The 13,593-nt window shown below is 47.4% G+C and overlaps 1 protein-coding gene across 2 annotated transcripts in view; it reads right to left on the reverse strand.

The window, feature by feature from the left end:
• Nucleotides 1-156: 156 nt before the first annotated feature.
• PRICKLE3 (prickle planar cell polarity protein 3) overlaps nt 157-13,593 on the reverse strand; it is a 38,569-nt gene continuing 25,132 nt past the window's right edge. For both annotated transcript variants that reach the window (XM_035141045.2, XM_060269014.1), the window contains 5 exons: nt 12,225-12,362; nt 9,170-9,373; nt 7,295-7,481; nt 4,808-5,323; nt 157-4,032 (listed from right to left, as the gene is read on the reverse strand). In XM_035141045.2, the coding sequence (XP_034996936.1) occupies nt 3,380-4,032; nt 4,808-5,323; nt 7,295-7,481; nt 9,170-9,373; nt 12,225-12,362 (1,698 nt within the window). In that variant the 3' untranslated portion in view covers nt 157-3,379. The remainder of the gene's footprint in view (nt 4,033-4,807; nt 5,324-7,294; nt 7,482-9,169; nt 9,374-12,224; nt 12,363-13,593) is intronic.

A 13,593-nucleotide genomic window follows, 5' to 3' on the forward strand; every position in this document is an offset into this window, starting at 1 on the left:
GTGTGCTTATTCAGTGAAACAAATGTTTTAAAATGCAAATAAAAACATGGCTGAATTAGTACTAACATCTGCTTGCTCTTTTGAGTGCCTTTATAAACACTTTTGGCCACATACAGTATTTTCTGTACAGCCCACTGTAAGACTTTCCTTGCTCCCCTCCACTGCCTTCTTTGAAAGAAATTCCGTTTTAAAGCACATGGTATCTAGCCCTCATGAAGAGATAAAATTCTGATTACACAGACAAGGCACCATTCTGCAGGGCCCATGATCACTGCACTCTGTGACTTATTTATCCTTCTCTTCCTTCTCCCACCCACTGACCTTCTTTCCCTCAGTCTAGTTTCGGCTAGACTGGGGAAGCCCATCAGCCCAATGTGGCCCCTGGAGCAGCTTGGCGGGGCTTCTCCCGTTTTTTAAATCTCAAATTGCATTGGATCTTGTGCATGTGGTGGAAAGAGAAGTCTCCTAAAAGATCCCCTTCAGAAGGACGTTCATGAGCTCTTTTCTTGCTCCCATCTCACTGTAGACTTCCTTAAAGTTGTTGCCATCTAAGAAGGGCTAGATTGATGTGGCCATTGCCGTTCCACACTCATAAATGCTTGGAGCTAGGAAGTGATCCAAAGATACTTTGCTGAAGTGAAGCAGACTCTACAGAATGCCCGAGGCCACCTAAAAACCCAGATACATGCTACACAGAACACCCCAAAGGAAAAGTGGGAAGTGAAAGCATTAATGAAGGCCAGGCCAGCTCTCCAACCCCCAAACTGACTACACAGTGGCTATCGTCAAGCTCCATCTTCTTTGATGACACGGTACATGCAGAGAATCATTTAAAAAAGAAGGCAATTCATGGGGTGCGGGAAACAGCAGCTGTTGTTGTTTAGTCGTTTAGTCGTGTCCGACTCTTCGTGACCCCATGGACCATAGCACGCCAGGCTCTCCTGTCTTCCACTGCCTCCTGCAGTTTGGTCAAACTCATGTTCGTAGCTTCAAAAACACTGTCCAACCATCTCATCCTCTGTCGTCCCCTTCTCCTAGTGCCCTCAATCTTTCCCAACATCAGGGTCTTTTCCAGGGATTCTTCTCTTCTCATGAGGTGGCCAAAGTATTGGAGCCTCAGCTTCATGATCTGTCCTTCCAATGAACACTCAGGGCTGATTTCCTTAAGAATTGATAGGTTTGATCTTCTCGCAGTCCATGGGACTCTCAAGAGTCTCCTCCAGCACCATAATTCAAAAGCATCAATTCTTCGGCAATCAGCCTTCTTTATGGTCCAGCTCTCACTTCCATACATCACTACTGGGAAAACCATAGCTTTAACTATACGGACCTTTGTAGGCAAGGTGATGTCTCTGCTTTTTAAGATGCTGTCTAGATTTGTCATTGCTTTTCTCCCAAGAAGCAGGCGTCTTTTAATTTCGTGACTGCTGTCACCATCTGCAGTGATCAAGGAGCCCAAGAAAGTAAAATCTCTCAGCAGCTACAGCACCATGAAGTTGGCAGAATAGCCTTGGTCATTCTTTGGGTTGTTTACGGGAAGATGTAATATCCTCATGTGTGCTCCTTTAGCAAACAGGAGACAAATGAAGATGATAAAATGTGCTCAGAATGTGGGGCAGAAGGAACCTCAGCATGGCAACAACCTGACTGCAAATTTAGCCCAACTCCTCAAGCACTCATATGCCAGGGAAGTTCATGTGTTGTCGGTTATAGTTGGGGCTATGAATTTGGCACAGGAGTATAAATAATAAACATGGGATGCCCCCCTGGAAGGAGGGAAATTCTCCCTGGAGGACTAAATCTAACTTAGCAGCACACTGTGGCTATATTGAGCTGAACTCCGCTGCGTGAACGACACTGCTTTATTTTTATCCTTAAACGCGAATGCTTTGAGGGCCAGCTCACACACCCAAGTGCTGTGTACACAAAATCTCCACTAAATAAATGGGTACAAGCCTCCATTGAGTTGTTTGAAACTTTCTCATTACTTAGCGTCCTTAGTCTACGGTAATCAAAGCTGAGTGTATTCTGTATTTCTGTAGGTACACCGAGTGGGCAACATACGAATCATCATTTTGATTTATTAAAAATAAAATGCCACGTTTCTTGTCCATATGCTTACAAGGCAGTCTTAAAAGTGTATCAGCACTGCCCACTGAAATCTCCAAAGCTGGCTGCTTTCTGCTACGTTAGTGTACCGGTATGTTGGTGAAGGAAGCACCCTTGGGTAAAATAGAAGAGGTGAATATAAAGGAACAAAGGATTTACTCCGCTGTAGCCTGCCATACAGTTTGGGGAGACAGAGAAAATTGCCTTGTATGTTTAGGTTAGCTTCCAGGGGCTTCGTTATGAAACTAGTGACGAGTGCACGGAAGTGTTTTATCTTTCCCTCTTTGGTTCAAGACGGGGATGCAAGAAGTCACCATACCCCTTCTGCACAGAGGACCATTCCGCGTGTTCGCTGCACAGCATCCTGCTTTCCTTGTTAAGGCCCGACACCCTGCGATGATCCACTGCAGCACAGAAGTGTTTTCATATATTTTTATTTAAATTTCAATTAAATTAAATCCTCAATTAGAAAAAAAAAACACCACCCAATTTTTAAAAATTGTGAACTCAAGAGATACACAAAGTGCAAGGAGACAGGACAGAGAAGAGTAGTTTGAGGTGGATTGAGAATATCTGTTGCAGGCTTTGCCCTATAGAGGACAGCTGGTGCCCATCTTCGATTGGGTGCAAACCTGTACCAGATGTAGAAAGGAGTTCACCCCCACAACACATACACACCAAACACCTGATCTATAGAGAAAAAAAGCACCCAGAGTTTGAAAGCAGGCAATTGATAATGGCAACTTGAAAGTCAATGATCAACAAGGGTCAACCCAGAAGAGGTGAGATAAGTTCAGAGGCCACAGTGGAAAGGTCAAAACCAAAGTTCAAGGGTTCCCAGGTAAGAAACTGCATTTGGAAGTTCATAGGGCACAGTGCAGAGGTTCAGAAGACCATCACTCCGAAGGTTCAAGACAGAAGGGTTAATTCGTGTTCAGGAGGTCACAGTGCAGAGGTCAAAAGGCCACAATGGAAAAGAAACACAACCAAAGTTCAAAGACCACCAGAGACAGGAGTTAAGGTTCTTCACAGAAGGGTCACATCTAAAGATCAAAGGTCACCATGGAAAAAGAGAGCTTGAGGGTCCCTGAGGAAAGGTGAGGGAATTTCAATGGTTGCAATGGAGAGGTCACTTGAAGAGGATCCCTGGCGAGGGGTCGTGAGTCAAAGCAGTCATGGCAGACGGAGCAAAGGTCCGTGGTTCCAAGCCTAAATCCCGATTTCATACTTGGGATTCTTGTGGCCGAAGTCCAGAGGGTGGAAGTCAGGTCTATGCAACGACGCAATTCTTGTCCCGGACCACTCGCAGCCTCCGGCGCTGCCGCTTACGTATCGAGTCAGTGGGTGGCGTGGACTCTGTGGGGCTAGCTCCGCCTCGTAAATGGGGGGGCAGGGGTATCGGCTCCCCGAGAAAATACCCTTCTTCCTCTGAGGAGGAATCGGAGGAATCGGAAGAGCTGAAGTCCCATCCCCGGGGCGGGTAGCGCCGGTGCCAGGCAGGAAAGGCCCCCTCAGAAGCAGAGTAGGAGAGGCTCGCTCCTCTGCCCTCCGCTGTGCCTTTCCTTGCCGGCCGCCAGCCCTGGCTCCCCAGGTTGAGAGAGTTGTCCGAGGTGGAGCGAGGGTGTCTGCGGCTAACGCTTCCGTTCTGAAGCAGCTGGGTGTCGGCGGAGGTCTTCTCGAGACCAGGAGCACTGGGCTCTCCCGAGACCAGGGGCTCCCGGAAGCTAACTCGGGGTGCCCCTCCCCGGGCAAAGCTCGCCATCCCCAGCTCAGGCCCCTCGCTGGGTCGCAGCTGGGCAGGTGCTTGGAGTTTGGAAGCTGAGCTGCTGCTCCAGTCTGGGATCTTGGAGGAGTGTATACCCAGCTCCGGCATAGAATGGCGCAAGGGGGATGTGCGTTGGAAACATGGCCGCCTCTCAGTCCCTGGGGTGGGGGGTGTGGAGAGAGAGAAACAAGACTGTTAGAGAAAGAGGCCCAGATTCCAAAGCAGAAGGCCTTCCCCAAATAACACCCAGAAGTTTTGTGGTGGTCATAAGTGTGGGAATGTTAGGGATGTGGATTAGGATATATTATTAGATAGATCCTATCCAAGCTTGTGTTAGCAAGCTTCCAATATCAGCAGAGTGACATTCCCCTTTTGTGCGCAGCAAAGCGTGTGCGCTCAGGTTTGCTAAAACCTGTACAATATTATACTTCCCGGCAAAGTCCCCTTTGTCCCTCTTAAAAGAAATTCACAACACAGTGTTTATAAAATAAGATAAGAGTTTACTTACAGCTTCATCCTGAGTTAACAGCATAATCTCAGAAAGGCAGGCTTGCTTAGAAAAGTTACAGTTATATACACGTGGAGACTACTTGGTAAAGTAAGGCTCCATTTGGTCTCTGTCTTGGCTGCAGGCCAAGATGGAGAACCATCCTAACTGGAGATTCTCTGGAGATGTGTTCCCATCGAAGGAGAGAAGGCTAAGAGAGTGAATGGCTGCTGGCTAGGGGCTTTTGTCCCAGCTAAACCATCTCATTTGCATGTCTGGGGGAACAGGAACTTAGTCAGGTGTTCCCTCCAGGTGAGTTCCTGTTAGTGGACACTCTAGGAACTGTTGTGACTTGTCTGCCCCAGTGTTCCATCCCACAATAAGATGCCAGATTTCCCCCCCCCCAAAAAAAAATATATCCAGCAACACACTTGGTTCTGCCTCACCTGTTCCTGGCTCCTGGTCCACGGCTGGTGGGGGGCAAGTGGAAGTACCCCGAGAGGTGCATTTGACTGGCTCCTCGCAACTCTGGCTGCAGCCCGAGCCGTTGCTATCTGGATCCGAGAGCTCCTCTGTTTCCGTGGGCACCTCCTCCCCTGCTCCAGATAAGCCACTCCAGCTCCTTCGGATCCTTGGGGCCGAACTAGCGGGTGCTGGCTGCCCTCCAAAGGAAATGGAGCGGGTGACATGGGAGGAGGAGGGCGAGCGCTGGGCCTGAACCCGCCGTTGCTGCCAGCTGGCTCGTCGGGAGTCTTGGGAGCGGGCACTCTGGAAGGCCGAGTCGCAGGAGTCCGAGCCGTTGGGGTCCTCGCCCAGGCTGCAGGCCCGAGAGCAGAAGATCTGGCCCTGCTTGGGCAGGAAGGGCTTCCCCAGCAGAGGCTGGTGGCAGCGGGAGCAGCTGAAGCAAGCATCTGTGGCATGCCAGTGCTGGCCCTCGTAGGTCATCTGGCCCTGGTCAATGCCTGCGGAGAAAGGGAAGGGAAGGCCAGACCAGGGGACAGGTCAGTGCTGCATTTCTGCACGAGAGCACAATGAAGATCTGGGGACAGGGTGGCTAAGAATCTATGATTGAAAAAAATAAAAATAAAATCGGATTTTCTTAATTTACATCAGATTTTTTTTTTAAAAAAAATCAGATTATTATTATTTATTTAAATTGGATTTTTTAAAAAAATAAAATGCTTTTGGAGGAAAAATCTTTCTAAAGAAAGTGTTCCATTTAAGTTACATTATAGTCCAAAGGCTATTCATCAGAAAATAAGGATTTGTTTTAAGTTTTTCATGTGTGCTAAAACTCAAGTTTTTTAAAAAAAACAAAAACCTATAACCACATCAGTTAACAAACATGGATACATATGCTATGATGTTATTGTTTTACCGTATGTACAAGACAACTGGGCATATAAGAAGACCCCCAACGTTTCCATTTAAAATATAGAGTTTGGGATATACCCCGGGTGTCCCGGACGCCTGCAGCTTGCTCTTCACCAAAATGTCCGCAGTGCCAGAAATTGCTTCTGCGCATGTCCAGATGCAATTTTTGACTTCCGGACATGTGCAGACGCGATTTCTGGCGCCGCTCGGCAAGTCTCGGCATATAAGACAACACCCGGCATATTAGACGACTCCCGACTCTTGAGAAGATTTTCCTGGGTTTAACAGTCATCTTATACGCCGGAAAACACGGTAGTTAAATAAATTGTTATTAAGGAAATGATTGTTCCTCTCCTTCCAATAAAGTACAGCAAAAAAGTACAGTTAACTTATTAAACCTCACAATGATTTCATAATTACCTGTCTATGTATTTCTAATAGAATTACCAAATCAGTAATTTTGGATATAACTGTAAAAGCTACTCTGAAAATTTATTATTCCAAAAATAAAACCTTCATCTGGTTGTAAAGATTAAGATTATACCAGCAAGAATGAGTATTTTAAAAAATGATTTAAATCAAGTCTTACTGACTAGTGATTTAAATCAAATCCACCCTATCTGGGGATCATGTCACCTCTGGCCTGGGAGCAATTGTGGGTTTCGGGGGAGTGCAACATGTTTCTGCCTGCACCAGGCACCGAGAGGCCACCACAACAATGACAAACATCGCAAGGTGAGAGACGCCAAATTTTGGCAGCTCATGGGGTGCTGCTAAAATTCTAATGCCCAAAGTCTGCCACTGCTGGGTTTTTTCCCCATTGCAGCTGTCTGTGGCTGCACCGTAGCCGGAGCTGAGTTTTTCCAACGCTAAAGAAACACTCTGCAAACACAGAGTTCAAGTTGACTGAGCCCTGGCATGGAAACCATGTTCTGGAGACAAACCTTGCCTTGCTTCCCTGTAAAGCATAGCCTGATCCAATTATCTGAGAATTCATAAAAAGGAACCCGCAAATATCCCCCCCTTTACCCTTGCTGCAGGAGACATGCAAGGAGAACCCAGTGCCCATCTCATCTAAAAAGGTAAAGGTAAAGGTGCCCCTGACTGTTAGGTCCAGTCGCGGATGACTCTGGGGTTGTGGCGCTCATCTCGCTCTATAGGCCGAGGGAGCCGGCGTTTGTCCGCAGACAGCTTCCGGGTCATGTGGCCAGCATGACAAAGCTGCTTCTGGCGAACCAGAGCAGCGCATGGAAACAGCGTTTACCTTCCAACTGTAGCGGTACCTATTTCTCTACTTGCACTTTGATATGCTTTCGAACCGCTAGGTGGGCAGGAGCTGGGACCGAGCAACGGGAGCTCACCCCGTTGCAGGGATTCGAACCGCCGACCTTCTGATCAGCAAGCCCTAGACTCTGTGGTTTAACCCTCAGCGCCACCTGGGTCCCTGCCCATCTCATCTATCACCCCATTTTTTACAAAAAGTCTACCTGGAAACCTTAGTTCTAGAAGCCAAATAGACTGTGCGGAAAGCACCCGCCTATTCAAAATAGCATCCATACCAATGTGCTCGCCACAGGCATCACAGTACTCTGCGTAGAGGCTCTCATAGCAACGGCAGCAGTAGGGGCGGCTCTGGCGCATGATGTACCGCTGCCCACCCAGCGCCTCCTCGCACTCGAAGCAGCAGAAATGGCGCATGTGCCAGTGGCGGCCTTCAGCCTCTGTGCATTCGTCTGCAAAGATAATCTGTTGGGCGGGGCAAGAAAGGAAGGGAGCCACAAGTCAGAAGGGAGGGAAGTAAACAGAAGGCAGACCCTGCAGCCCTTTTGTAGGGAATCCCACTCACATTCAACACAACAACTTTGAGCAACTCAGAAAAGTGAGCCGAGGGGCAAAGAGGAAAGTGTGGGGGAGGGGAGCCCAACAGCATTAAGCCAACCGGAAAATCCCTTCTGAAACTCCAGGCACGGCAAACAGTTACCGCCTCTTCCTGAAGTAGCTGTCCCAAGTGCCCTTTCTGAACACGTAGAAATCTGCTCTGCCAGGGAGGTTTGGGAATCTGAAATACACACCTCTTTCCCTTTGGTTCCTCGCTGGAAGTGGTTTACAATAATAAAAACGACAGGTATTTTTTTAAAAAAATCCAAGAATGAAACAGTCATAAAAATAAAAACAGACTCCAAATTCCAATGGCATAATGATGATCCATCAAGGAAACAAGGGCAAAAATGACTTGAGTCTTTAAGGCTTTCCAAAAATGCAAGGTTGCAGAAATGGGGTGGCAGGTGTAGATACTAGCTGAGTTAAACCAATATTTTAAGAGTAAGAAGAGTCCTGCTGGATCAGACCAAAGGCCTAGCACAGGCATCCCCAAACTTTGGCCCTCCAGATGGTTTTGACTACAACCCCCATCTTCTCCAACCACTGGTCCTGTTAGCTAGAGATCATGGGAGTTGTAGGCCAAAACATCTGGAGGGCTGCAGTTTGGGGATGCCTGGCCTAGCAGAACCCGAGCTCAGCAGCACTCTCCCAACCTGTAACTCTCAGCTAACAATATTCAGAGGCCAACTTCCTCTGATAGTGGAGGTGGAACATTTATGGATTTATCCTCCATGAACTGGCCATACCCCTTTTACAGCCAACACTGTAGAAGGCCATCACTACAATTTCTAGGGAGATGTAGTTCCGACTTCGTGCTTTTGTGGTTTATATTTACATTGGTTTTCATTGTAAGCCACCCAGAAATGTTGTGGAGTGGCATACAAATGCAGGCAGGAAGGCAGGGAGGCAGGGAGGAAGGAAGGAAGGACCCAAATGTTTTTTTTAAAAGGCTGCATTACAAAAATCCCCAGGAGGACACTTGTTCCTCTTTGCCCTTCCTCAGCTTTCCCTTCTAGTCATCAAAATAACTAATGACCCCTCCCAGGGGTGGTGAACCAGTGCCCAATTTCTGCTTTTAAAACTAAAAACTAGTCATCGCCCCCCTGTCCCATGGTCATATCTCCTAACATTCTGTGTTGTGTTAAATAATTTAAATTTTAAATAGAAATTTGCTTCTTGACTCAGCAAAGCTAGGTCTGATCAACGTCTGGCATAAAAGCATGCAACCTGGTGCACAATTTGGAGAAGAAATCTCAAAACGTGTGTGTGTATCAGGGCTGCCCTATTTCAAAAAGTGAAAATCTGGACCGACATGGGTTGCAATACGCCTGGATTTTCCCAGGCATTTTGCCGATTTCTGCCCAGACACTGCTTCCAACTACAGTATTCTGGGTATGTCTGGGAAATTCCAGATGTATGGTAACCCTAGTATCTATCTATCTATCTATCTATCTATCTATCTATCTATCTATCTATCTATCTATCTATCTATCTATCTATCCATCCAGTATCCCCACCCTGTGGCCTTCAGTGTGTCTGGCACAAACCCTCACCTCATCGCAGGCCTCACATCGCGGTTTGAGGCGCTCGGCGTGGTGACGCCCACAGTAGATCTTGCCACCCTGGTAGAAGTAGATGAGGTCGACGAGGAGCTCCCGGCAGGTGGTGCAAACAAAGCATTGTGGGTGCCAGCAGGCGCCATGCCCGGCCCGGCTGGCAAAGACCGCAATGTCCCCACCACATATCTGCTTCCCGCACTGCCAAGGGAAGAGAAACCAAGAGCACTTAAGACTTATATAGGACTTTGCAAAGGGTTTGAAGGACCACACATACCATACAGAAGCCACAGGCTCTCCACCTCTGCTTTAAACCTAAACTGTCCAAGGCAGTGATCACCTTTCGAGACTTTTAATTCAAGGTGCTGCTTATTACCCAGAGTGTCATAAATCAGACCAGGCCTTAACCAAGCTACTGCATTCTCCCATATAACCCAATGAAACTAGAGGCCTTCAGGGGAAGGGTATTTCCTCTTCAGAAATAAGACTCCCCAAGGCTCACGGCAGGGCCTCCTCTGGGGTGGCACAACTGTCAGCCTCTGTTGGGAAGCCACGCTTCTTCTGGGGCTGCTCAGAAAAAGACAGGAAGCTTTACAAGGGTGAGCGTGCTGTGAAATGACCTTGTTGTCGCTTTATTGCTTTTGTGCACAGTTTGTATTTCTAAACATTCTTGTTTCATTTGAGAATTTCCGCTGAAAGGCAAATTAAAAAAAGAGAAGAACAGAGCCACGGGTTGGGATATTTGTGTGTATTAAAAGAGTCAAGTACTTCATCTGAACACTAGATGTTGCTGTTGCTCCTCCAATGTATTTTAACTCTCCTCTTGTACCAGGAGCCAAAATTCAAAATTTCTGTATGGGAGGTGCATGGCCCACATATTTCCTCTTCTAAATTTTTTAGAGACCAACCCTTCCTGTGTATCACAGAACGCAAATACAGTGAAACAGAGCTACCTTCATAACTTTCTTGGGGAATTGCCACAGAGAGAAAGAGAGAGAGAGAGAGAGAGAGAGAGAGAGAAAGAGAGAGAGAAAGAGAAAGAGAGAGAGAGAGAATTCTGCAGCCATAACACACTGCCTACTGCAGCCTCTGCCAGCATTGTGCCCTCCAGTTGCTTGGGGGGCTGCAACTCCCCCCTGCAACCATGCTCGCTGGGAACTGTCGTTCACCAACATGAGAGGGCGAGGAAGGAGGCATGTGGCAGCAACACTAACAGAAGGCTGGAAGGAGGCTCTCGCCAGGGGACTGTAGTAGCTGTCAGAAATGCTAGCTGCTACAATTGCCCACGTTCACAACAAGGAGTGAATCAGAGCCATGCCAACCATTCTTATCTCTGACATGCAGAGATGGGTGGAGAATGGAGCTCTTTACCAACACACAATGGCCCAGGAATGACCCGGAATAGAAGCAAGGGTGTGTTCTGGGATCACCCTGGAATTTGCTGCCCTTGCCAACAGATTGTAACCCTGATTCAACTTCCAGTGAAGCAACATCAGCATCGAAAGAGCAACTTTTGCAAGCCCCACTTGCGTAGAATTCCCTATAGCACCAGCACTACTGGTATGGGAAGGAAGAGCATGAATCAAGAGAGCAGGAAAGACCTTTCACACCATACAAATTGGGCCTAAGTATGGACATGGGTGGCGCTGTGGTCTAAACCACTGAGCCTAAGGCCTGCAGATCGGAAGGTTGGTGGTTCGAATCCCCGCGACGGGGTGAGCTCCCGTTGCTCGGTCCCAGCTCCTGCCAACCTAGCAGTTTGAAAGCACCCCAAAAAGTGCAAGTAGATAAATAGGTACCACTCCGGCAGGAAGGTAAACGGCGTTTCCGTGCACTGCTCTGGTTCGCCAGAAGTGGCTTAGTCATGCTGGCCACATGACCCGGAAAAACTGTCTGTGGACAAATGCCGGCTCCCTCGGCCAGTAAAGCAAGATGAGCGTCGCAACCCCAGAGTCTGGGGGTTTAACTGTCCGGGGTTCTTTACCATTTTACCTTTATGGATCTAATCATGAAGCCCAACTGATAAGACCTGAACTTCTGGATTCAGGTTCAGCACAGTGGATTTAACAAGCCACCAGAGGTTTGTAATGGCTTCTACATATTGAGCTGAACCCCCGAGAACCTGCTGTTGCGAGTGCTAAACTAGACCGTGGATTTTTGTTTAGTTAACATGTCTCCCTCTAAAAAATCCAGTGTGGGGCAGAGGAGGAGGCCCCAATTTGAAGGGCAAGGGTGACCACTTCTCCCTGCTCTCCTCCCCTCGGCCTGAGTACACCATGTCTGGAGACACCAGCTGGGCAAAGTTGACCCAGGAAGTGTGGAGTGTATGGTGAGAAGCAGCAAGCAGGAAAAAGGGCTAAGCAAGTTTCTCCCACCTGCCACTTCTCTTCTCCAAAATCACAGACCTTCCCTGCTGCTGCTGCTGCTGCTGCTTTCTCAATATTCAGAAATAAACGATAAATTGCAAGAACTCAGGCCAAAAGAAGATGGATTTCAAATAAATCTTCACAAGATTTTATTGATGTGATGCAGAGTTTAAATGGGAATCAATCCCAATGTTGAAGGCAAATAAAGGTAAATTCCAGTAAAAATCAGGACAAGGCCCTGTTTCGACTATTCTTCGTCAGCAAAGATTCACAGGTCAAAGTGTACCAAATATGTTTGCCTTGAAGACGAAGAATAGTCGAAACAGGGCCTTGTCCTGATTTTTACTGGAATTTACCTTTATTTGCCTTCAACATTGGGATTGATTCCCATTTAAACTCTGCATCACATCAATAAAACCTTGTGAAGATTTATTTGAAATCCATCTTCTTTTGGCCTGAGTTCTTGCAATTTATCGTTTATTTCTGGACTTTCCCAAGAACTCCAATTTCTACTGCTTTCTCAATATTCAGCAGTGGACTGGGCTGCCTGCCAACCCCAGGTCTTCTGCCGGAGATCCAGCTTGGCTCTGAAGACTTTTCTGTGTTCAGTCTCCCAACCATTCTTCAACCCTGTCCTGGTTCTCAAACTGTGTTGACCCTGGCAGTGCCAGAGGGAGGCCCAATACCTGCTCGCAAATGGCTCCGGTTATGGTGACAGGGAAGAGCCGGACAGTCCCACGTCCCAGGTTCTCTCGCTTTCGTTGCTGTGAGAATAACTTCAGTTCTTTCGCTTCTTCCTCTTCCAGAGAGCTGCAGTACTGAGCCTGGGCAGAGGGTTTTTTTGGGATAGGTGGGGGAGATGGGAGAGAAGAGTTAGTAAACGAGGGCCCAAAGCAATGCCGTAAGGATGTCTTCTTGTCTTTGAGGCAGGGCGGCTGCTGCTGTTCCAGAAGCGCTTTGCCTCTGTCCCCAAAGGGAGCCCCCAAAGAAAAAGGGGCCAGGAAGACACGTCCTTCCATTGTAATTAAAACCAAGACCAAAAAAAAGAGGACTCAGCTGCTTAGCTCTCATTCTGGTTCCAGGCCTGGGGCACAAAGATCAAAGGCAGCAGCAACGAGTGGAGCCACACAGCCCTGCAGCCAAGCAGTGACTCGAGGGAAGGTGAAACTTTATAAGGAGGAAAATAAATAAAATGTTTGCCCTGCAAGGATGAAACCGCACAGCATGTCAAAGCGGGAAAGATTATGTCAGCGCATATCTGAAGGTCTTTTTTCCAAACTGTGTCTTAACACAGAGAATTCACAGTGGTTACCCATTCAATCTGCAAATGGAGGTGGGTGGGATTCAGATAGCACTGCCTCCACCATCAAAACTGTCCCTGTAAAATCCTGCACTGAAGCTGCAAATGGCTAAGAAAACACAATTTGCCCCTTTGGAATGATGCTGTTATTATTTACAAAATACACAGAGTAAACAGACAACACGGTGATGTTGGCGAAACAATGAAAAGGTAAACCACCGTGAGGTGCAAATATATGTATATACAACCTTCACATATACAAGGAGATTCAAAAATGTGTGCAAAATCTCATGCTCGAAGTCATAAAAGTCCAATATAACGTGCAATAATCAAGTCCGACAATAAAGTGCTATGATGTATCATGCGTTCTTATCTCTTCCCATATGTTCTTATCCCGACGGGTGGCCACCTTCTTGCCCGTTTCACAGGAATGGTTTCCTCAGGGGGCGGACTCTTTCAAAGGTTCATGTGTGAAGGCTTAACAAGACTGCCAAAGCTCACAATTCTCAAAGATTGGTCATTATTTACAAAGCACCACCAACGTAACACGGTGATTTACAGAGTTTACATTCAGAAGCAAGCCAGGGCTCTGCCCCAATTGGCTTACCATCTTAACTACTGTACAGCATCTAATGGTGTCTGTGACACAACAGCAGGGGAATGGGGCAAGTCAACCCCCACTTTCTCAGCACCATTTTGAAACGTCTGTCTTCTTTCCCATTCCATGCAAGAGCAGATTGTGATAGAGTTCACTT

Source organism: Zootoca vivipara, chromosome 16 (assembly GCF_963506605.1).
Source record: "Zootoca vivipara chromosome 16, rZooViv1.1, whole genome shotgun sequence".
Classification (NCBI taxonomy): Eukaryota; Metazoa; Chordata; class Lepidosauria; order Squamata; family Lacertidae; genus Zootoca; species Zootoca vivipara.